The sequence below is a fragment of the Pongo pygmaeus genome, chromosome 18, assembly GCF_028885625.2.
Source record: "Pongo pygmaeus isolate AG05252 chromosome 18, NHGRI_mPonPyg2-v2.0_pri, whole genome shotgun sequence".
NCBI lineage: Eukaryota > Metazoa > Chordata > Mammalia > Primates > Hominidae > Pongo > Pongo pygmaeus.
This window is the reverse complement of record NC_072391.2, coordinates 10683661-10708206: the sequence shown is the minus strand read 5'-3', so window position 1 is coordinate 10708206 and position 24546 is coordinate 10683661. Positions and strand designations below refer to the sequence as shown.

Below are 24546 nucleotides of genomic sequence, written 5' to 3'. Positions count from 1 at the left end.
CAGGGCATGCAGTCTTCGAGAGGTAGTGGGTGGGAGTGGGGAGCCAGGCAGTGCTGCGCTCCAAAGTGCCTGTCACCATGTCCAAGCCTCCAGGGCAGTAATGGAGCCTAAAGACCCTGGAGGCAGAGAAATCCCCAGGCATAAGGGCATGTGGCAGCTGCTTTACTCCCACCTTCCAAATTGCACACTAAGGGTCTCAAAAGTGGGAGCTGTGCAGGGAGGGGCATGGCATGCCCACCTAGCTGAGGCAGCGTGGCACAAACCCATCAGGCAGTCCCACATCTGGAATAGCTAAGCTTTTGATGGCATGATCCTGTTGAAGTCCTAAAAGACTTCACCCCTTAAAGAGCTTTTGGTGGGTGGGTTATAGCTACTGTTATTTACCATATAGAAATTAAGGCCAACCTTAAATGTTTATTGATTGAAAAACAATAAGCGCACACCTGTAATCCCAGCATTTTGGGAGGCTGAGGCGGGCGGATCACTTGAGGCTGGAAGTTCGAGACCAGCCTGGGCAACATGGTGAAACCCAGTCTCTTCTAAAAATACAAAAATTAGCTGGGTCTGGTGGTGCATGCCTGTAGTCCAGCTAATCAGGAGGCTGATGTGGGATAGTCGCTTGAACCTGGGAGGTGGAGGTTGCAGTGAGCCGAGATGGCGCCACCGTACTTCAGCCTGGGTGATAGAGTGAGACCCTGTGTGTGTGTGTGTTGGTGGGGGAGTGCTGTGGAAAAACAATAAACCAGCACATGGTAATGTTGTATAAAAAATAATTATTTTCCAAAAGTGTATTGATAGGAATGGCATTGCTTTACATTTTTGTAAATTTCTTTATTGTCTGTTGTAATAGAAGACTTCTTACCTGCTTGTGCGTTTAGTCAGCTGCAGTGTAATTTTAATTAAAATATGAAAAAAACCCAATCTTACAGAGATATACTGAAAAAAACAGGAGGAATGCTTTAGTAGCTTTTTTGGGTGATTGACTATTCTCTGATACTACAGCAAAGCAAAACAAGTGGTAACTTAATGGAGGTTAATTCCACCCGCCCCCCGTTACCTTAAGTTCGTCATGCATTTTCAGTGGATTTTTTCCAGTTGCGTTTATTGGCCGTTTGGAAAATACGGATTCATCAAGTTATACAGGTCTGCTAAATGTTGATACATTTTATTATACAGTTATATTAAAAAGTTGAGTTTATATGCCTAGACATTGGCGTTGTTGGAAACCCTGCTGCTGTTTGCTCTGTAGGTGGAGCCTTCTGCGTGCTGGCAGATGGTTGAGTGGTAGAGCATGAGTGGCTGTGTGGAGACCGCCTTCGCATCTGCCGGCGTGTGGGGCTGGGGTACAGGCCAGTGACCAGACTATCGGAGGTGTGCATTTGCCATGCCTGTGTGCCCTCAGAGTGTCAGTTCAGGTGTTCTGACTTTTTAGTTGGGTTGTGTCCCGCTGTTGAGTTTTGTGAACTGTTTATATATTTGAGATTTGAGTCTTTGTAAGATATGCGATTTGCAGATATTTTCTCCTGGTCTGTAGCTTGTGTATATTCTCTTAACAGCTTCTTTCTGGAGCAGAAGTCTTTCTGGAGCACAGTTGATCAACAGTTTTTTTCTTTTTAGAGATGCAGTTTCACCATATAGGCCAGGCTGGTCTTGAAACTCCTGGCCGCAAGTGATCCTCCTGCCTCAGCCTCTCAAAGTGCTGGGATTACCGGCGTGAGCCGCCGCTGCCTGCCGTTTTTTTTTGTTTTTTGTTTTTTTGAATCTTGCTTTTGGTATTATGTCCAAATATTTGCCCCACCCATCATGACAGATGTTTTCCTGTGTTTTCTTACAGTCTTACGGTTTTACATTTCATTGTGAGCTACCTTTTGTATAAGGTGTGAGGTTTAGGTTGAGAGTCTTGTGGGGGAGGGGCTATAGAGTCCAGTTGTTCCATGGTTCCATGACTTTTGTTAGAGACTGTCTTTGTCCATTGAATTGCTTTTGTACCTTTGTCAAAAATCAAATGGGATCTGTTTCTGGACTCTTCCATTCTCCCCTGTCCGTTCCTTTGCCAGCAGTGCTGTCTTGATTATGGAAGCTTCATAATTGGGTAATGTGATTTCTCAATCTGTGCTGTTGTTTTTCTTAATTTTTACTTTTTTTCTTTTGGAAGTGGGGTCTCGCTATGTTGCCCAGGCTGGTTTCTGACTCCTGGCCTCAAGCAGTCTTCTTGCCTTGGCTTCCCAAAGTGCTGGGATTATAGGGTATGAGCCACCACACCTGGTGGTTCTGTGTTGTTCAAAATTGTTTTACCTACTCAGTCTTTTATTGTTCCGTATAAATATTAGAATCAGCTTGTCCATAGCTATTAAAAATCCTGCTTTTTAATTGGACTGTGTTTAAATGTATGGATTAATTTGGGGAGAACATCTTTAATGTGCTGTCTCCCACTCCATGGGCACGGTATGTCCCCAGTCTCAGTGATTTTACCTCTTACGAATGGCTAGCATTCACAGTACATCACTGGTGTACAGAAATGTTCAAGGTATCTGTTGGTTTATAGGTTGAACTGTTCCCCAAGCCCCCACTACCCCATGAACAAATAAAACAAGATTTCCTTTGCTACTCTCTAGACAACTAGTCTTCCCAGGAACTTTTTGTTTGTTTGTTTGAGACAGCATCTTGCTGTGTTGCCCAAGCTGGAGTACAGTGGCCTGGTCTTGGCTCACTGCAACCTCCACCTCCCAGGTACAAACAATTCTTGTGCCTCAGCCTCCCAAGTAGCTGGGATTACAGGTGTGCACCACCACACCTGGCTTTTTTTTTTTTTTTGAAGATGGAATTTTGCTCTTGTTGCCCAGGCTGGAGTGCAATGGCAGGATCTCGGCTCACTGCAACCTCTGCCTCCTGAGTAGCTGAGATTACAGGCACCCGCCACCACACCCAGCTAATTTCTGTATTTTTAGTAGAGATGGGGTTTCATCATCTTGGTCAGGCTGGTCTTGAACTCCTGACCTCAGGTCATCCACCTGCCTCAGCCTCCCAAGTGCTGGGATTACAGGCATGAGCCACCGTGTCCAGCCGCCAGGAACTTTTCAAAATACCTTTGATGCTAGTTTTTCAAAAGATCTGACAGCCCTTGAATTGCAGGTGTTCCATGAGAGTCTGAGTAGGTCCCCTCTAAAGGAGATTAAAACCTGAATGTTGGTCTGTGTCTCCGGTGGCCTAGAGTAGACTGGCAGCCTGTGACATGGTGCAAAAGAAAAAAAAGTAGTTTTCTTTCTGTACTAGGTTGTTCCCGTTTGTGGTTTTATTCAAATAAAGGAACCTGTTTGAAGTTGGTTATGTTTGACTATTTTTAAAGGACTTAAATTAGCACAACCAAGAGTTTGTATAAAAATCTCCTTTCTATCTCTGACCTCATCCCCAGTCCCCAAACTGGCTTGTCTTTTCAAATAATTTTTAGGGAAAAACAGACATTTAAGAGAGGAAGCTGCTAGTTAGTTGCCAAGGTGTAAACGGACCTTCCAGGCCACAAATAGCCCAGGCAATTCCTTTGTTCCAGGACTCTGGCCTCCTGCTGACTCTAGGCGGGCAGCTGTTGCACCCCCTCTCTCAGCTGCCAAGGGGGTGTCAAGCCTCAGCCAGTATTTTGGCTGTGCTTTTTTTGCACCTCTGTTGCTCTGCGTATTTTTGCTTTTGTTTTAAGAGTAATGCATATTCCCAGAAACATTCAGACATGCAAGCAAAAAGGCAAGAAGGAGAGTTTCTGTTCCTCAGAGGAACTACCATTATATACTTGATGTCTTATGGATATTGTCCTAGTTCATTCTTTTTTGTTTGTTTTTAATTTTAGAGACAGGGGTCTCCCTGTGTTTGCCCAGGCTGGTCTTGAACTCCTGGATACTGCCTCCCCCGCATCTTATAGTTTTGTCTTAAAACCCAATTATTGTAGAATAAGCAATAAAATAAATTTAATAGAGAAATGAAATTTTAAAAACCAAAATGTTTTCCTGTAAAAAATTAAACTTATGTTTAACTTAAAGTTGTGCATCACTGCAGGAAGCACTGTTTGTGTTTATCCCCCAGCATGAATGCTCATTTTCTTGGGGAATGGGTTTTTGTGGTGACATTTCAAAATGAGTGAAAGGACATTCAGCATTTTGGTTTTGATACATATTGCCTTTGGGAAGGACAGTTGACTCTAGAAAAGTGTGTTGCCACCAGCCATTTGACTCTACCCGTATGGTAGACCTTCAGTACTGGTGGGCATCTCCATTGCTTTTCACCATTAATCCAGCAGAGGAGGAGGGGTATCCCATGTTAACAAGGGAAGTGGAGCCTGTTGGTTAGTCGTTTGTGTTTCTCATGGCATTGGGGCCCTGCATTCTCAGTGTTGATCCTTTGGCTCTTGTGTGTCACAGATCCCCATCCAGGTCATGGCGTCCCTTGTCCTAACTGTGTCTGTGTGCTCGGTTCCGGCCGTGTGTGCTGCAACTTCCACTTGCATTGTGCTGCACAGTTGAGCAGATAATCCTGTTTCTTTTGTGGAGCAAACCATACATGTAGAAGCAGTACAGGCGTAGTTATAAGCTCTTTACTTGTGCTGTATTTTAAGCCCCTCTCAGTGCGCAACACAGCATTAAAACCAATCATCAGTGTTTGGACAGACACTTTTGGTAGTTAGGATGATCTCTAGGGAATAGATGATTTTTACATAATGAAGCTAAACTGAAAGCTCCAAACAAATAGTTTTATTTAAGGATCACATATTATGTGTGGCCTTCTTTGGGGCTTGGTTTTCATATAGCTAATTTACATCAGGATTATTTCAGCATATAGAGCAAACCGTCAAAGTAGGTCCACTTGGAACACTCAGGCTCCACTGCCTTAAAGCCAGGTGGGCGGCTGACCTCAGGGCCCGCAGTGCCTGAAAAGGCACAGAACTGAGGGCAACCTAGCTTAGTAGTACCTAGCTTAGTAGGACTGTCCCCTGGAAGTTGCTTTCCAGCCAGCCTAACGAGGGTGCATATGGCCAAATAACTGGACTGTATAAAATCACAAAGTGGCTGGACGTGGTGGCTCATGTCTGTAACCCCAGCACTTTTGGAGGCTGAGCTGGGAGATTGCTTGAGGCCAGGAGTTCAAGACCAGCCTGGACAACGTAGTGAGACCCAATCTCTACAAAAACTACAGAAACTAGCTGAGTGTGGTGGTGTGCGCCTGTAGTCCCAGCTACTCGAGAGGTTGAGGTGGGAGGATTGCTTGAGCCTGGGAGGTTATGGCTGCAGTGAGCCATGGTGGCACCAGTGCACTCCAGCCTGCCCAACAGAGCGAGACCCTGTCTGAAAAATAAATAAGCCATAAGCCAAATATTGTTAATAAGACCAGAGGGATTCAGAGTTACTTAGGAAGGGCCCCTGTTTTAGAGTACACAGGGATCTACTTTGACAGGCTGGGGTGAGGTGCGGGTAGTCAGACCCTCACAGTCCTGCAGAACAGCAAAAGAGCTTGTAGGCAGACCCCTAGCATGTGATAAGAGTGGGACAAACCCCATTGCTGTGATATTTGGCAAGGGCTGGCACCAGGATTCCCACGCTGGGGCTGTCTCAGGTCCGACAGACTCTCCACTGGGCATCCCAGTCACCCCGAGTGTCCCAGTACCTCCCAAGGACATGGATGGCTTCCTGTTCATTGGGTGGAGCATCTGCTGGGAGCGAATATTTTAGAGTGAAGTTAAGAATCCTTATCATGGCCTTCAAGGCGCTCCACAGCCTTGGCCCTGCCCGCCTTCCACTTCCCACCCATCCCCTTCCCACTGCCCTGTTCCTGTTGCAGTTTGCTCTACCTGAACGGCACTTTTCCATCGGCCGGCAGTTCTTGCACTCTGTGCTTGCCAGTTGTCTCCTCCTGCATGACTAAGGGACATGAACCAGCCCTGTGGCTGTCACTGTGTGCCGTTTGCCCTCTATTGCAATGATCACCAAGGGACTTGCCTCCCACTTCCTAGTGAGCACCAGGAGACCAGGGGGCGTGTCCACCCAGTTCCGTACCGAACCCTGGGCCCAGCCATGCTTGGGGCACGTACAAGTTACTGGACATGTTGGTTGACCTGCGAGAAGTGGGTGGGCTCTGCTGAAATGCGGCTGGAGATACATGCCTTTACCCCTCAGGTCCTTCCTGCCTGGAAAAGTAATGTATTAGGCTACAGAATAAAATGTTGTCTTTGTTAAAAGAGTTGTTAACCGCAGACCGCAGGATATATAGGGCATGTCCACCCTTTAGGGGATACATGAAATCCTAGCTAATGGTAGCAGCTTAGAAAGGTGCTTTCAGGATTATTTTTGAGCATAGTTGAATTTTTCCACTTAGGTTCATGTTCTGGAATTGGCTCCTTCCAAGAGGTTTCAGGTGTCCAGTCAGGCACAGAGGGCGTGAGGGCTGGGAAGTATTTGTGGGGTGGGGTGGGGGGTCCTCATGGCCCATGGGTATGGGGCATGGGCCCCATGTGAGTTGGGCAGCAGCTTCTTGGCAGACAAGGGCAGTGTGGCCTGGCCAGCAACTACCATTTTCCAACCAGTGGCTGGAAGGGGTGGTGAACCTTGAGTCCCTGAGTGCTGGACGAGAAGAAGGGTCCTGGAGTGGGAGGAGAGATAATTCTTTCCTGCTATTCCTGACTTTATTGTATCCTATTATGACCTTCACCCCCACTTGATTACCTCCGGGTTCTGGAGACTGTATATATTCCAGGTTCTGGACACTATATGTAAGCGATTCTCCTGCCTCAGCCTCCCAAGTAGCTTGGATTACAGTTGTGCGCCACCATGTCCGGCTAATATTCCAGGGCCCTACCTGAAGCCAGCTTGAGTTTCACCTAGGAGAGGCCTCGCAGGGGGGGATTGATCTCACTCCACAGCCTCTGATCTTTCCCACTCCCTGGAAATGTCCAGAAGATGGCTGTCAGGAGCTTCTTAGGGAGTGCGGTAACTCCGTCTTTTTTTGGCTGCCACCATCGTCCCTGTTTCTGTGGATGCCTCAGGAGCTCACAGGCTCCCACCTCTCCCTTCCTGATGCAGGGGCCATTGCTGTAACTGGCCCACCTCCCGCCCTGGGTTGCCTGGTCCCAAGATAACCCCTGCTCTCCCACTCTGATCAACAGCCCTGATGGTGGCGCTCAGCTTCTTGGACATTCCTAGTATACCTTCTGCCTCTCATTGTGTTCAGGAAGCCGAAGAATTTTCCTGAACACTGTGCTGGAGGCTGGTCCTGTGCTGGAGCTCGCCGGAGCATTTGGCAGTGTTCTGGTTCTTGGATAACATTGTTGACATTTGCCATTGGACAGAGCATGGTTAGCTACTTGCAGAGGCCAGATGTGTATATGACCTGGCTATAGGATGCCTAGACAGGTGACCTGGCTATAGGATGCATATATAGGCAGTAGGATGGGAGCCACAGGACAGAGCTGTTTGTGAGAGCATCATTTGGAGTCACAAAAATAAAATAAAGGAAAAACCTGGATGGAAACAGTCTTTTTTTTTTTGGAGACAGAGTCTTGCTGTGTCACCCAGGCTGGAGTTCAGTGGCATGATCTTAGCTCACTGCAACCTTCGCCTCCTGGTTCAAGCGATTCTTGTGCCTCAGCCTCCCAAGTAGCTGGGATTACAGGCATGTGCCACCATGCTCGGCTAATTTTTGTATTTTTAGTAGAGTCGGGGTTTCACCGTGTTAGCCAGGATGGTCTGACCTCGTGATCTGCCCTCCTCGGCCTCCCAAAGTGCTGCGATTACAGGCGTGAGCCACCGCGCCCGGCCGGAAACAGTCTTCTTTAGGGGAGTGGTTGCTAAATCATGACCATGTTTTGGAGTTATTAAACTTAGCCACGTAATGTGAATAGTATATGTGTTTTCTTTCATGAGAAAAAGTGCATGCACAATGTACATGATATGTACATGTGAACATTACATTGAGAATGCCTGGAGGCGAAACATTCATGGTTTCCTTCATGTTAGCACTCAGGGAAGGCCAGTTGATTTCTCCTTATTCATGTCTGCATCGTTGCTAGCTAACATTTGCTTGCTTGTGTTTACTTCTTTCAGAACTCAAAAGTAGAAATAAATAGAAACCAGGACCAGTCAAATATTTTCATAGCAGCTTTATTTGTGAATTTCCTCTATCTGGAAAGGACCCAGATGTCAGCAAGTGAATGGTCAAATCGCTGTCCATCCCTGCCATGATATCCTAGAATACCGGAGAAAGGAACAACTCATTGCACACTGTGTCCATTTATATAGCATTGGTGAAATGACAAGATCCCAGAGATGCAGAACATATGAGGGTTGCCGGGGATGATGGGGGAGCATGCACGCCGGGGTGGGTGGTCATAACAGGGCCACTGGAGGGATCCTTGTGGTGTTGGAACTGTTCAGGATCTTAACTGTGGTGGTAGTGGACACACAAATCTACACACAAAATAAAATTGCAGAGAACTAAATACACGTAAGTACATGTAAATGTGGAGAAATCTTCATTGGGTTGGTGGGTTACATCAGGACCCTGGCTGTTGATACTGCAGGCAGGGTAGTTTTGCAAAGTGGTGCTGTAAGGGGAAACTAGGAAAAGGGTACGTGATCTCTCTGTCCCTTGGTATTAATGGTGGATTGGTTCCAGGACCCCTCTCAGGGTGTCAAAATCCACAGATGCTCAAGTCTTCCTCGTACAAAACAGTGTAGTATTTGCATATAATCTTCACACATCTTCCTGTATAGTTTAAATTATCTCTAGGTGGCTTATAATATCTAATACAGTGTAAATGCTGTGTAAATAGTGGGTAGACTATTGTTTTGGGAATAATGACACGGAAAAAAATCTGTACATGTTTAGTACAGACTCTCCCGTCCCCCCAATTTTTTTTTTTTTGAGACAGAGTCTCACTGTGTCGCCCAAGCTGGAGTGCAGTGGTGCGATCTCCGCTCACTGCAACTCTGCTTCCCAGGTTCACGCCATTCTCCTGCCTCGGCCTCCCGAGTAGCTGGGACTACAGGCGCCTGCCACCGTGCCCAGCTAATTTTTTGTATTTTCAGTAGAGACGGGGTTTCACCGTGGTAGCCAGGATGGTCTCGATCTCCTGACCTCGTGATCCACCTGCCTCGGCCTCCCACAGTGCCGGGATTACAGGTGTAAGCCACCGTGCCCAGCCCCCCGAGTGTTTTTGATGTGCAGTTTGTTGAATTCACCGATGTGGAAGACTGACTGTATTATTTCTTAAGACTGTGTGTGAATCTACAGTTATCTCGAAGTTTAATCAAGAAAAGTTTAATCAAGTCAGTATAGTATGGTGTAGTAGCAGTCCTACAGGAATCCAGGTTATTTTGGGAATATCCATATTTAAAAGCATATGTAGTCAAAGAACTTCAGCCTTCTCGGAATGTCGTGCCTGTTTGCTCAGGACTTTTCCATTCTTCCTGCTTAGGGGGTCTTGTGGCAGTGCCTTTGCCAGTCCAGCTGTGACTCTGGTCTGGTGACATAGGGAGGATATTCTGCCCTGCCTTACCCTGGGGCCACTGACGATTACCTGAGAATTGTACAAGGCCTGGCACATAATAGGGGCTCATTGGAGTTATTGATTCATGAAATACTTAAGCAGATGGTTCCTTCTCACGTGGTCAGTATTTTCTCTCCCCCTCTTGCCCCCACATAGATGCAAGCTCCCCAGACTGGCGACAGGTCTCCTGAGCAATTCTCTTGTCCAGTTGTCTCCTGGCATCTGTGTGGGAAGTGTTTTGTGTTTCAGCTCCCAAACTGCTTTTTTATTTGCCTTGAATTGCTTGAGAATTTAAGCCATGCTCTATGTAGGTGCATAATGCTGACATTTTTCCCTTTGTTTTTTTTTTTATAGCCTATTTAGAGACAGGGTCTTGCTTTGTTGCCCAGGCTGGAATGGCAGTGGTGCGGCCACTGCTCACTGCAGCCTTTACCTCCCACCTCAGCCTCCCAAGTGGCTGGGATTACAGATGTGCACCACCACACCCAACTTATTATTATTTGTTTTTGAGACAGAGTTTTACTCTCTCCCCCAGGCTGGAGTGCCATGGCGTGATCTCAGTTCACTGCAACCTCCGCCTCCCTGGTTCAAGTGATTCTCCTGCCTCAGCCTCCTGAGTAGCTGGGATTACAGGCATGCGCCACCACGTCTGGCTAATTTTTGTATTTTTAGTAGAGATAGGGTTTTGCCATGTTGGCCAGGCATGTCTCAAACTTCTGGCCTCAGGTGATCCGCCCGCCTCAGCCTACCAAAGTGTTGGGATTACAGGCGTGAGCCACCTTGCCTGGCCCAGATTGCTTATCTTATACACATTGTTTCCTGTTTTAAAAGACAGAGTCTCACTCTGTTGCCCAGGCTAAAGGATCTTCCTGCCTCAGGGTCCTAAGTGCCTGGGATTACTGATGTGTGGTAAGGTGCCCTGAAATTTTTCACTTACATCAATTATTCCTTGTGATTGTTAGGCTGAGAGGGCATTCTACTTTGCGTTTTTAAAATTAGCTTTTAATTTTGGAGTAATTCTAGATGTACAGAAAAGTTGCAAAGTTATGACAGAGCTCCTGTGTGCCCCCCACCGACTTTCTTGGGTTGTTAACAATTTATATCACCAGTGTTTGATACAATGTTTTAAACCAGAGTTTGTCACAGCCAAGGAACTGGCATTGGTGTGTTACTGTTAACCAAATTCAAATTCTTTCAGGATTTCACCAGTTTTTCCATTAATATCCTCTTCTGTTCCCGGAGTGCCTTATCTAAATTGAGGTTGCTTGAATGTTTCTGGTCCTAAAGACAAGGCTTCTTTGGGATGCTTTAAAAAATAAAAAAGAATGCTGAGGTAGAGCTCCTAGAGATTCTATGCAGTCACTCTGATGTGGGTGAGAGAACCTCCCCCATCCCCCAGGAGACGCCACTGCAGAGCCATGCAGAGATGGCTGGGAACCACAGGCTTGGGCTCGAAGGTGAGTCAGGTTTTCAGGTTGAGCTCCTTATGCTGGTGATGGATGGAGACAACCAATACTGACATGTCTCAGCCAGACTTCTGAAGTATATTTGGGGCTATACATCTAGAAATTGTATCAGTAAAATTTATATAAAGATCACTGCTTTCTAATTTACCTCTATAGCCTCTATTTTAAGTCATCAATTTAAATGAGTTCGGTGTGGGGAGAGGAGATGAGAGGTCAAGAGAGGACCATGCAGAAGCCAGAGGGAGTTTCAAGGTGAACTGATGGGGGCGGGGTGAGATGGGCTGTAGGGCGCCATGTGAGCCACCCAGAGACCAGGTGTTGGCCCGTGCGTATCTGCCATAATAACAGGTGTAGTTTTGATCACTAGGTTGTCACTAGTGGAAGGATCTGGGGGGCTGAGTGGAGACACCTGTGGCTCAGAGGCTGAGCTGGATCTTCATGGACAAGGCACCACCTGGTGGCAGGACATGGACTCTTAGTTTCAACACACCAAGGTTTTAATGTGTTCGCAACCCCTGCCCCCTGCCAGCTTTTTGGGGGAGGATTGATAAATCTTTGTGAAGTGGCAGAAAATATCAAAGCCAGCCAATTGGAATCTTGCTTATTCTGATCTGTTATCTCAGGAGTGAGATTCGGGTGCTGAAGTGGTCTACTTCTATAGCGATTGGGAGGTGTTCTCTGGTGGGGTAGCAGTTCTGTGTTATGACATCACAAATGGAATTCACGGGGAGGAAAGCTGGGTATAGGCGTCAAGTGCCCAGTAGAGCAGGTGGGAATATAGGCCCTGGAACTAGCCAGGGAGCCTACTTGGTGTTTCGAAAACATATTTTCTGCCTTTTCATATACATATTGCGTTAAAACGCCTAGCAATCACCAATAATGGAGACTGTCTTCTATTTCTGTGTGGGATATGCATATTATGGGATGGTAATTGCTTTATTTCCTACAGACGTTTTTCATCCAGGGCTTGTCTATTTGACATTGCACATTGTCATTTGTGTTTGCCAAACATGTCCCCAGTCTTATTTGAGATAATTTTGTGTCAAAAATAGTGCCATAGCCCGGGCATGGTGGCCCACGCCTGTAATCCCAGCACTTTGGGAGGCCGAGGTGCGCAGATCACCTGAGGTCAGGAGTTCCAGACCAGCCTGGCCAACGTGGTGAAACCCCATCTCTACAGAAATACAGACAGATTAGCCGGGCATGATGGCAGGTGCCTGTAATCCCAGCTACTCAGGAGGCTGAGGTGGGAGAATCACTTGAACCCAGGAGGCTTGAACCCAGGAGGTTGCAGTGAGCCGAGATCACACTATTGCACTCCAGCCTGGGTGACAGAACCAGACTGTCTCAAAAAAAAAAATTAGTGCCTTAGCTCAAGTGTTTGGCCAAATCAGTCCCCATGTCTTAAAAACTTCCGAAAAGGTGGGATATAAAACTTGGTATTACATCACTCTTACGTGGCAGTAAATGTATGTGCATGCCAATCTTGTACGTTTGTCTTGAACAACAAAAGAAGGCAGCCTTATTGTTTAGACTATTTCTAGAAGCCTAGTACAGATTTCTTGTGTGTGTGGCTATCCTGTGCTTTCATCATTTACTTCTGGACTAGGGATTTACCATGTCTTAATTAGAATTTTAATCCTCTTGCGGAACTAACTCATTTATGAGGAGCTTTTAAAAATGGGATCTCCTGCCCCTGGGAACTGGGCTGGAATCACCTTGGTGGCTGCTTGGACACCCATAGGGCTGTTAGTGGCCAGGACCCACCCTTTATGTACTCGGTGGCCAACTAGTGGCCCTTTGCCATTTCACAGCCACTGGCCTTGACCACTTTTCTCTGCACCTGTCAGGTGGAAAAGGGCAGATTGGCCAAACCAACTCAGATGTGTTAATTTGCATGTAAAAGCTGGGGTCTTGCTCAGATTCTGCTGCAACCGCAGAGCTCTGCTTGCTTTGCTTTTTCCAGGCCAACTGCAGAGAAGCCCTAACTTCACACTAGAACCATTTCAGAAAATAATAGGCTTTCTTTAGTCATCACACTGCAGTTAATCCCACTGCTGAAAAATGGGGGGGTAGAGCTTATGCATTTCCCCCACCCCATCCTGTAAGATGTTATGTGCTCTTGAATTGATCTTGGTTTTTATTATTGCTGTAACTTTTGGAGACAATGCAGTCTCTCTCAAGTCACCCAAACAAGCCCTTCTTTGAGCTCTAATCTGAATTCACTTGTGTCTCAGTCTGATTTCACTGGGCCTCATGAAACCATAACCTGTACCTCAGAATTACAGAGCAGTTGTAGAGTTCGATTATTTTCCACACTTTAGACTGCTTACACTTACATATGATCCTGATTTTATACATGAAGTTTTATGTACAGAAAATGAGCCCTCATTTTTGCATCCATTCATTAAAACCATGTTTTAAAGCTGTTGTTGTAGGATAAGTTTGAACCAAGGAAGTTAAAAGTACTGGGTGTACCTCTGGCAAATTACTTTTAAGATTTATAGGCCAGGCGTGGTGTCTCACGCCTGTAATCTCAGCACTTTGGGAGGCCAAGACTGGCAGATCAGAGACCAGCCTGGCTAACATGGTGAAACCCTATCTCTACTAAAAATACAAAAATTAGCTGGGCGTGGTGGCACATGGCTGTAATCCTATCTACTTGGGAGGCTGAGGCAGGAGGATTATTTGAACCCAGGAGATGGAGGCTGCAGTGAGCTGAGATCACACCACTGCACTACAGCCTGGGAGACAGAGGAAGACTCCATCTCAAAAAAAAAAAAAAAAAAAGTTTGTATAGGCCAGGTAGGGTGGCACATGCCTGTAATCCCAGCATTTTGGGAGGCTGAGAGGGGTGGATTGCTTGAGTCCAGTTCAAGACCAGCCTGGGCAACATTGTGAAATCTTGTCTCTCTAAGGAAAAAAAAAATTGTAGCGCATACACATAATGTGAGTGTGTGCGTATACAGTGAAGAAACTGTACATTGCTTCTATGTAACCCTAATCTCTAGTAGGTTCTTATGTATCCTGCTGTTTCTGTAGACATCTTTTGAATTTTGTAAAGGGAAATAGGAAATTATATATTTCTATTTCAACACAGCTCTCTCCTTTTCTAACAAAGGTTGTATGTGATACAATCGCTTGGTACCTGAATTTTTTTGTTTTTAATAGGGAATCTTACTATATTGCCCACGTAGGTCTCGGACTCCTTGACTTATGCGATCGTCCCGTCCTGGCCCCCCACAACTGCTGGGATTATATAGGTATGAGCCACCATGCTTGGCTAAATTTTTTTTAACATTCCATTGGGAGCTGGGCGTGGTGGCTCGTGAGTGATCCCAGCACTTTGAGAGGCCACGGCAGGTGGATTACTTGAGGTCGGGAGTTTGAGACCAGCCTGACCAACATGATGAAACCCTGTCTCTACTAAAAATACAAAATTACCCAAGCGTGGTGGTGCACACCTGTAATCCCAGCCACTTGGGAAATGGAGGCAGGAGAATCGCTGGCACCCTGGAGGCAGGGATCGCAGTGAGCTGAGATCTCGCCACTGCACTCTAGCCTGGGCAACAAGAGCGAAACTCCATCAAAAAAAAAAAAAAAAAATTCCATTGGAATGTGCCATAATTTATTTAATAGGTCTTCATAGGTTTTTTTTTTCCTATTCAGTTAGTACATAAATATATTCTTAAGTTTAAATATACATGTTACTTCTTAAAAATTTTTCATCTTTAAATATCGCAGATAAGGCACTAGCCTGCTTTGTCCATCCCCAGCCCCGTTCCCTTCTTGCCTCCTCCACTTTCTAGGGCCAGTCACTGTCCTTGTAAGTTTACAATTTGTAAATCTCATAAAACTTTTTAAAGATTTGATGTGGTTCTAGGAAAATGAATGTGGATGAAAGACATTTCAGAGTACCTGATTTTTCTTTTCTTTTTTTTAAATGTAGCATGTATGTTTGATTTAGAGCATTTGAGCTAGTTAAGCAGCAAAAAGACATTTTTCCTTCTCTCCATCCTGTGTGTTGAGTGTACATCTGAGTTCTTTTCCTTAACCCCCTTCCACAGTATTTCTGTCAAGACATGACGGTCTAGGGACTAGTTTAGAAGTATGTGTATATGTTTTCAGAAATAAGCTTTAAAAATAATAAATTGAGACGAGGTCTCACTATGTTTCCCTGGCTGGTCTCAAACTCCTGGGCTGAAGCAGTTCTCCCATCTTTGCCTCCCAAAGTGCTAGGATTATAGGCAATGAGCCACGGGTCAGACCAGAAATAACTTTTAATGCATCATTAATTAAATGTATTAAGAGACTGTCAAGACTGAAATTGATCTTTAATGTCTTAATCTTAAATGTCTGGGTGGTAATACCTGTTTCTTGGTATTTTGAATGTTTTGAGATGCTTGGGTGGTGGGAAGTACCATTTTATTCAGGAATTATTGGAGAGGTTTATGATGTAATCTAAGCATTGGGGTTTTGGAGAGTTCCTGGAGGGGGAGGTGAGCATGGCACTGTCCGTGGTGCTGAATCAGATTGCTTGCTGGTTCGGATGGTAGAAAGGCTCTGAAATTGTGAAGGCCACACACACAACTACCTGGCTGTTAAAAAGCACATCTCCTGTCTGCAGTTGAGATTCTTAATTTCTGTTGGTGTCCAATGCATCAGGGAAAGCCGACTGTGTAGGCAGCTGTGGGGCCAGCATTAGTTGTAGTGAGCTATTCTAATATGTGGAAAAACAAATTGATTTAAATGGGAGGTGTGAACCTAGGTAAAACCTAAAAGTCCTGCTGTGATTATTCTGCTTGTAGAATAACCACCTGTGTGAGTGTGAGAAATTCATGCTTTAAAATTAATGAAAAGTGTTTGGAATGTTGTTGTAATTTACACCTTATTTGCCAGTGGTAACTTAAAATGTTTTGAATCCAAACTTGTGTTTTTCAGCCCGAGCATTTAGCACGCATTTAGAGTGATAAAACAATTTTATCCTTTCTTAAACACTTCCCAGGCTTTATATAATTATACAGTAATTGTCCACTGACACCTTGAGGATGATAATTTGATGTTTTAAGACACTGGCATGGGTGGGCGATCCCAGCACTTTGGGAGGCCAAGGCAGGTGGATCACTTGAGGCCAGGAGTTTGAGACCACTTGACCGACATGGTGAAACCACATCTCTACTAAAAATACAAAATTAGCTGGGCGTGGTGGCACGTGCTTGTAATTAATCCCAGCTACTCAGGAGGCTGAGGCAGGAGAATAGTTTGAACTGGAAAGGCAGAGGTAGCAGTGAGCTGAGATTGCGCCACTGCACTCCAGGCTGGTGGACAGAGCGAGACTCTGTCTCAGAAAAAAAAAAAAAAAAAAGATACTGGCATGTGTTCATGATGAAAAAGTTTAAAATATTTGTTTTAATCTATACCATTTGCATATGTTCAGTAATCTTCACAACAAAATTGCCTGTAGAATTGTTTTAATTACTAGGAAACCTATAGTAAAATAATGACTTTGCACGATTAGATAAAGGTTCTTTACGCTGATTAGCTATTGTAAAGTAAGAACTACCTAAGGATTTTTTTTTTTTTTTTAAATTTGTGACTGAGTCTCACCCTGTCGGTCAGGCTGGAGTGCAGTGGCATGATCTTGGCTCACTGCAGCCTCTGCCTCCTGAGTTCAAGTGATTTTCATTCCTCAGCCTGCCAAATAGGTGGGGATTACAGGCATGCGCCACCACACCCAGCTAATTTTTGCATTTCTAGTAGAGACAGGGTTTCACCATGTTGGCCAGCCTGGTCTCGAACTCCTGGCCTCAGGTGATCTGTCCTCCTTGGCCTCTCGAAATGCTAGGATTACAGGCGTGAGCCACCATGCCTGGCCTACATAAGAGATTTTACATAAAAAGTTTTGTGCGGAATATCATTGCAAATAAAGCAAATTATAGTGTGGTATAGCATGTTTTCAAATTCCATTTAGTGTTTTGAAACAACGAAAGTTTGTATGTAGTAAACATTAGTATAAATATTTTTTGGATTAGAATGAACCTTTATTGTGGTACAATTGGAATTTATTAATGATTAGGCAACATCATAAGTATAAGTTTATATTTTGCTTATTCTATTAATGCCACAAATGTAAAACCTGTGGAATTTCTTTTTCTTCTTTAAAGCGGGAGATACAGATGACCCACCAAGAATTACTCAGAACCCTGTGATCAACGGGAATGTGGCCCTGAGTGATGGACACAACAACGCGGAGGAGGACATGGAGGATGGTAAGTGCCTGTAGTTCGCCTCCTCGCAGTGGGCGGAAACCTGTCAGAAAACAGATTCAGATCCATGCTTTTTCCTTGGGTACTTCTGAGCATAGCTAGTTTTCAGGAGTCTGTAACTGAGGAAAGTCTTGTTTGGGTTTTGAGTTTCAAGATTGCCTACACCATTTCCAGGTAAGTAGAGTCTCCCTAGCCTAGGCGAGGAGGTGTAATGTAGGTTTAAATGTAATAGGTGGGTATTTACTCATGCCTGCAGGTCTCCAGCCACTGCTAGTATTGGGAACAACAAGCATGTCTTACTCTCCTTCCTGTTTGTTTGCAGCAAGATACGTGCAGACATTGGAACTTGGCTTTCCATTGCATTCTCATTGCAGGGTGTATATCAGTTGATGATAGCTATGAATCAATCCCTCCCCACTCCTGTTAGGGATGAAATCAGATTCAAGCTCTGGCCTTCATTCTCCCTCACTGAGTTTTGGTCTATAGCTTCTCTGTGAGAAAGCATACTCATATGTATGTGCATGGACATTTTTTGTGTAGGAAATCAGTTTTTTTCTTCCGAGACCATTCCTTCTTTAAATTTATCAGATTAGTGACCTTACCATTTGCACGGTCACACTTGTGAGTAGGGAGCAGCCAGTAATTGCAGTATGCAGCCCCTGGAGTCTTGAGTGTAATATGAAACCATGTTCTGTCAAAAAGCATGTCCATCAATCCTCATGAGGGTTGTGTCCTTCCCAGGGGAGTAACGGGGCAGTTGAAAGAAACCATCAGTCACGGGCTGCACCACCAGAAGGACTGCTGTTCAGACCTCCTGCCAAAAGTTCAGCCTCCATGAGAAACTGCAGCCGTAGTTGAGAGTTCTCTCACAGTGCGGTTTACCCCTGGCAGCTGGCTGAGGCAATATCTGAGGAAGGTAAAGAGGCGTGGTCTAAACCCGCTGCTTTGTTACCTGTGGAGTGCGCTTTCCACCGTAGACAAGGGCAATGGTGTGGGTGTGGTCTCGCTGGTTGTTGGGCTTTTGGAGGTTTTACTTCAGACATCAGAGATGCCGAAAGCGGTTGAGTGAGTGCATTTGGGAAGGCATGGCCAGCTCTGAGGCGCTAGGTGTGCGTTTGGGATCAATTCTAGCCACTTGTGTAGCAGTGACAGGCCCTGCCCTATCGGAGCATTCCCGGTCTAGTTCCCACAGAGGATTCTGTTCCAACATTTCCCTACTGTTTTTTTTCTTTTTTTTAGCGGGGAGGTCTTGGGAGGAGACATAGATATAGGGCGGAGCTTCTCAGCTTCTCATGGCAACCTGGATAATTCTTGGTTGTGGGAGGCTGTCCTGTGCATTCCAGGATGCCCATAGCCGCTGCCCTCCACTTGCAGTCATGACATGTCTCTAGACATTGACAGGTGTCTCCTGGGGAGAATGACTTATGAGGGGACAATATGGGTAAAAGTCCCCTTCCTTTTGAAGTATATTTCACTAAATTAGTAGACAGTGGTGCCACACCATAGGACCCGAAAGTGGAAATGCCCTTGTGACCTCTTTGATGGAAAAAACGTATAATCCGAGAAGGTCGAGTAATCTTCAGTAGCACCTTTCCTTGGTTTGGAACTGTGGTTGCCGTTGAAAGACCCAGCATATAATATCTTTCTGATGGCAAAGTGCACGGGAGGGAGGTGGTCCTGACTGTAGGAGAAGAGCTTGTAGCTGAGGGCAGCGTTTTCCAGCTACAGTACAAATTGTGCAACCCTCTTCTTCAGGGGATAAGTGTGTTGTGAAAAATGCACAGGATTCTAGGAAGTTGGAGATGTGCTGGGCTAAACAAGCTTTATTTACTGTCGTATGTCTCAGGGTTGTCATATCAGAAGCAGCAAAAATTCCTTCTCCAAAAGAAGTTTTTGTTAATGATTCCCTAAGACTCTGGACTTCAGAGTTCCCCTTTTTTTGAATGTCCTGTTTCCTTGAGTGTTGAGTGTCCATTTCAGACTAGGACACACAATCTGGGAAGCACCTCATTAGAAGTTTTGGCTGTAGCCAAACTATCAGCGACTTGACTGATTAGCACAGAAGACTTCTTAGTAAGGGACATTTCTTGTGTAGGATGCTAAATAGCTAATGACACAAAGAGATGGGAGACATGTATAGTTGAGGAAGAGAACTTATTTAAAAATCCTGTTAACATAGAATTACGGGCAAGTATCAGAATTATCTTTTACTGTGTCTTCTCATTCTACTTTTAGTTCCTCATTCACTGTTTTTCATGAGATGACCAAGGAAGTACCGCCATGTGTGGCTAATTGTTTGTGGTGATGGGATGTCACTATATTGCCCAGGCTGGTCTCGAACTTCTGGGCTCAAGCAGTTCTTCTGCCTTGGCCTCCCAATGTGTTGGGATTATAGGCATGACCGATTGCACTTGGCCCAAGGAAGTTTTATTTTGTTTTGAGATAGGTTCTTGTTGTGTCGCCCAGGCTAGAGTACAGTGGCGAGATCTCAGCTCACTGCAACCTCCACCTCCTGGGTTTTTGTGATTCTCCTGCCTTAGCCTCCCGAGTAGCTGGGATTACAGGCACATGCCACCATGCCTGGCTAATTTTTGTATTTTTAGTAGAGACGCGGTTTCACCATGTTGGCCAGGGTGGTCTTGGACTCCTGATCTCAGGTGATCCACTTTGCCTTGGCCTCCCAAAGTACTGGGACTACAAATGTGAGCCACCAAGGAAGTTTTAGAGCAAATATGGCCTCTGAAGATCTAGATGGATCTAGATTTAGAATGTTGTTCTCCATGAAACTAATTTGTGGGGATTGACTAGGACTTGCAAGAACTTGTATTAGAATGAAGAGCGGAAGTTTGCTAAAATCACTGCGACAGCACCATTTGGAGAAATTTCATACCAACCTTTCTGATTCAAAAATCTGAAGTATTGTGTTTTTCTTTAACTTTCTTTCTTTTTCTTTTTTTCTTTTTGGTCAGGCTGGAGTGCAGTGGCGCAATCTCGGCTCACCGCACCCTCTGCCTCCCGGGTTCAGGCGATTCTCCTCTGCCTCCCGGGTTCAGGCGATTCTCCTGCGTCAGCCTCCCAGGCAGCTGGGACTACAGGCGCCTGCCACCACGCCTGGCTAATTTTTTTGTATTTTTAGTAGAGACGGGGTTTCACTATGTTGGCCAGGCTGCTGGTCTCGCACTCCTGACCTCATGATCCGCCTCGCCCACCCCGGCCTCCCAGAGTGCTGGGATTACAGGCGTGAGCCACTGCGCCTGGCCTTACCTTTCTTATTGCAGCTGAAGCCCAGGCTGGTCCATTGGCCTTTGCCCTGGGAGGATAAAATTGATGTAACAAAGTGCACAGTGGGAACTTCGTGCTGTAGGTAATTGTTGCTTCCCCTGGTACAAGAGTCTCCAGGGGCCAGATTGGAAGGTAGTGAGTTATCAAGGAATCTGGTTGAGGATTTGTGGTGACACCAGTTTGTAGAAGTTTGTTGCTCTGTCATTTACAATAAAAAGAAGCATGCGGTAATGAAATGGTGGTCTGCTAATGTTAGTGGCATCCAGGCAGATTGGAGTCTTTGTGCATGAAGCGCTAATTTTGCAGCGAATGTGGGTGTCCTTGCTAATCCCTAGCATACTTGGAAGTTGCAAAAAATAGTACATAGGATCCAGTGTACTGTTAACTATTTTCTTGGGCAAAGATCTCCATTACTCAGTCTCATGTAATTCCTCGTAGGAGGACAATCTGGCTGGCCGTATCTGTGGAAGCTGATTTCCAAGTCCACTTCTCCTTTTTATTGGCCCTCCAATCTTGACTTTTTTTGGAGACCAGAGTTTTTTGCTCTTGTTGCCCAGGCTGGAGTGCAATGGCATGATCTCGGCTCACTGCAATCTCCACCTCCCAGGTTCAAGCGATTCTCCTGCCTCGACCTCCCAAGTAGCTGGGATTACAGGCGTGCACCACCACACCCAGCTAATTTTTGTATTTTTAGTAGAGACGAGGTTTCACCATGTTGGGCAGGCTGGTCTCAAACTCCTGACCTCAGGTGATCCGCCTGCCTCTGCCTCCCAAAGTGCTGGGATTACAGGCGCGAGCCACCGCACCCAGCCGACCTTTTGTTTTTTTAGTAAAAGTTTTCTTTTTTTTTTGAGACGGGAGTCTCGCTCTGTCACCCAGGCTAGAGTGCAGTGGTGCAATCTCAGCTCACTGCAAGCTCCGCCTCCCGGGTTCACAGCATTCTCCTGCCTCGGCCTCCCTAGTAGCTGGGACTCCCTAGTAGCCAGCCTCCGCACCCAGCTAATTTTTGGTAGTTTTGGTAGAGATGGAGTTTCACCGTGTTAGCAAGGATGGTCTCGATCTCCTGACCTCGTGATCCGCCCGCCTCTGCCTCCCAAAGTGCTGGGATTACAGGCATGAGCCACCGCACCTGGCCTAGTAAAAGTTTTCAATTATTCTATTAGTATGAAGAGTTTTCAGGAAGTGAGGTGAAATTTTAATACACCTGAAGTGTCATCTAAACTTTGTGCTTAGCAGATTTGATAAGTCTGTTCTAAGAAATGTGCCTTGAGTGTGAGGCTGAAATGGAGTGTGCAGTGCACTAATTGTGAACTAACCACACTGTGTGTCAGGGCAGTGCCACACTCGGGGGCACAGAGACGGATGCGCAGTGGCCTCTGCGGGGCTGGGCAGCAGGTGGACCAAGTGCAAACTTCAAGAGTCTCACCATTGTTTGGGTCTTTTCAATGTTTAAGGAATACCTTGGAAAATTTAATGTATAGGGTGAAAGTTCAAAAAGCACTTACAATATGTATTGATTTTGTATACATAAAATCAAACCCTATAAAGAGCTGAATTGCATAAAATAGATGAGTTGGAAAAGAGGCATAACCTTGTTTCTTTCAGCTTTTTAGGTCCTGCGGTGATTTTCCATTTGGTTGCTTCTGTGCAGTTCTGTATACATGGGCTTCATAAAGTGGGCAAGCTAGTAGTCTCGTTTTGTTGAGGCCTGCGTTTTCTGAGTGTTATGGTAACTTCCAGGAGTGGAATTTTTAAAAACCAGAGTCAGGGTCACTGTGCCTAGTGTCTCGACAAATCTTCGATATTAAAATCCTCTATTGTCACTTTGTGAAACAGCCTCGGCGAACCTCCATTTCCTTACCTAAAATGTGGGAATTGACATGTGTGTCTTGTCTACCTTGCAGAACTTAACTCCTGATCAGCTGTGAATTGCATGATCCTAAAAACACATGACAAAACTTATTCCACCACACCATTCTAGACGTTATTATCTTAAACGAGTTTCTTGCCTTTTAGTAGACTTCTATCCCTCAAAAGGATTAGGGGAATACCTCTTGAAGAGGCTCAAATAAATAATTCTTTTGGACAAGATGTGCCTCTTTCAGCTGCTGTTCCTTCCAAAGTGACTGTGCTGTAAACAACTCAGCAGGGTTATGTGGAATAAAATAATTTGGGATGAAGAGTGTCTCAAAGAAGGTAGAAGTGCTTACCATCACATATGCTTTTGATATTTCAATACTACCCTCCCAGGAGGACTGATGGACATGTTTTCTTAAGACCAAACTCAGTCACAAACTTCAAGTAAATTCTGTTCCTTGAGAAGTGGCTGATGCTGAGAACTCAGTTGTTAGTGAACTTTGGAGTCTGAAGGGTTGTTGGATGCCATGGTGACTGCCTTCAGGGGCCTGAAGATTAAGGATGGGAGGATGTTCTTATGCGCTCTTTACCCAAGCCCACAAGTCTTGCTTTGTGCCTTAGGAGCCTGGTGGTCAGGGATGTCAAAATAGCACCTGATTCTAAGCCGGGAACAGCCTTCCAGGCACTGCCTGTAGAGCTTGGCCCTTGGTGTGGCCCTGGGACTCCTGCCAGTCAGTGAGCTGTGTGCAGGCTATAATGAGATAGGTACAGAAAGTGAACGGAAGCGTTTAAAAGCTTGTGTAGCATGTTGACCTTGCTGTGGCAATTTCATGATGCTTTATAAAAGTATTGGTCAATAACAGATTGGTGTGGGTGCGGGAGGACTGTGCCTTCGCAGGAGTCGTTTGAGAAGCGGTAAGATGCTGCAGGGTTTGTCAAAGGTGATTGACCGATGGCCACATGCAAATGAATAGTCACTGTCATCAGTGAAAGATTGAATTTTAAACGGAGACCTTTAGTTGGACCTCTGCTAAGTGGCACTGTGTTGTCAGAAATTTAAATATCTTAAATCAGCCTTTGGTCTTGTTATCATTGAACAATTTATACTACTCGTGGGAAAAAATACCAGTTCTTAAAAAAAAAAAAAATTACTCCCCCTAGGGTGTCCAGGCTAGTATTTTTGCAAAAATCGTGAACTAATGAGGTTACCATTTATTATTAGGCTACTGTTGTAGCCATTGTCTTGCCTCTGAGCAGTGCTGAGCTTCCAGGGGAATGGCTGTTTCCCTGGCTCTTCAAGTCCTGCCTGTGTGTTCCGTGCTCTCTAAAGTCAGCCCAAGTCCCATGTCGTGGTCTTTCCCCCCAGAAGTCCTGTCGTTGAACAGATATGAGCCATGTCGTTCCTTCTCTCCAAGGTCTCTCCACTCACTTGGTGCCCGGGGTCCTTGGGAATTCAGCTTTAGTAAAGTAGACATTGTTCTCATGTGGAACTCAGTCTGACAGGGATGGCAAGTGTATGGTTAGCACTCTGAGTTTTGGACTTCATAAGGAAGAATTAATCCATTCAGAAACTGTATGTCATCTCAGTCTTAGGCTTTTAATAAATTGGAAGCAATTTTTTCAAACTGTTAGATTTTAGCAGTTAAATCAAGATGTATAGAACAGTTTACTCCATGTCGATTAATGCTAGTGCTTTTGGTCACTGCACAGGCTCTGTGACTGATGATGTGTTTTTTTTTTGCAGACACCAGTTGGCGCTCCGAGGCAACCTTTCAGTTCACTGTGGAGCGCTTCAGCAGACTGAGTGAGTCGGTCCTTAGCCCTCCATGTTTTGTGCGAAATCTGCCATGGAAGATTATGGTGATGCCACGCTTTTATCCAGACAGACCACACCAAAAAAGCGTAGGATTCTTTCTCCAGTGCAATGCTGAATCTGATTCCACGTAAGACAGTTTAAATGATGCAACTACAAACCCCCACATAGTTGTATTACATTACTGGAAGCCAAATTTGATCAGCCTAGTGCAATTTTATCTTAAGTTATTTGCTGCCGCTACATAGCCTTTTGATTTTAAATTAGATTAAATACGTCTTTCTCTTTAAAACCCACTGGTGTATGTATAATACCCAAGCTAGAAAAGTATATTTTTAT

At 45.2% G+C, this 24546-nt stretch overlaps 1 protein-coding gene across 5 annotated transcripts in view; it reads left to right on the top strand.

The window, feature by feature from the left end:
- The window catches only part of USP7 (ubiquitin specific peptidase 7), a 70073-nt gene that overhangs the window by 15203 nt on the left and 30324 nt on the right, over window positions 1-24546 (top strand). For 2 of the 5 annotated variants that reach the window (XM_054452497.1, XM_063655156.1), the window contains exons 1-3: window positions 10875-10980; window positions 17154-17258; window positions 24139-24337. In XM_054452497.1, coding sequence (XP_054308472.1) covers window positions 10950-10980; window positions 17154-17258; window positions 24139-24337 — 335 coding nt within the window. In that variant the 5' untranslated portion in view covers window positions 10875-10949. Of the gene's footprint in view, window positions 1-10874; window positions 10981-11713; window positions 11759-17153; window positions 17259-18023; window positions 18172-24138; window positions 24338-24546 lie in introns of those variants that run through there. The other 3 variants (XM_054452498.1, XM_054452496.2, XM_063655157.1) reach the window with 3 other exon arrangements.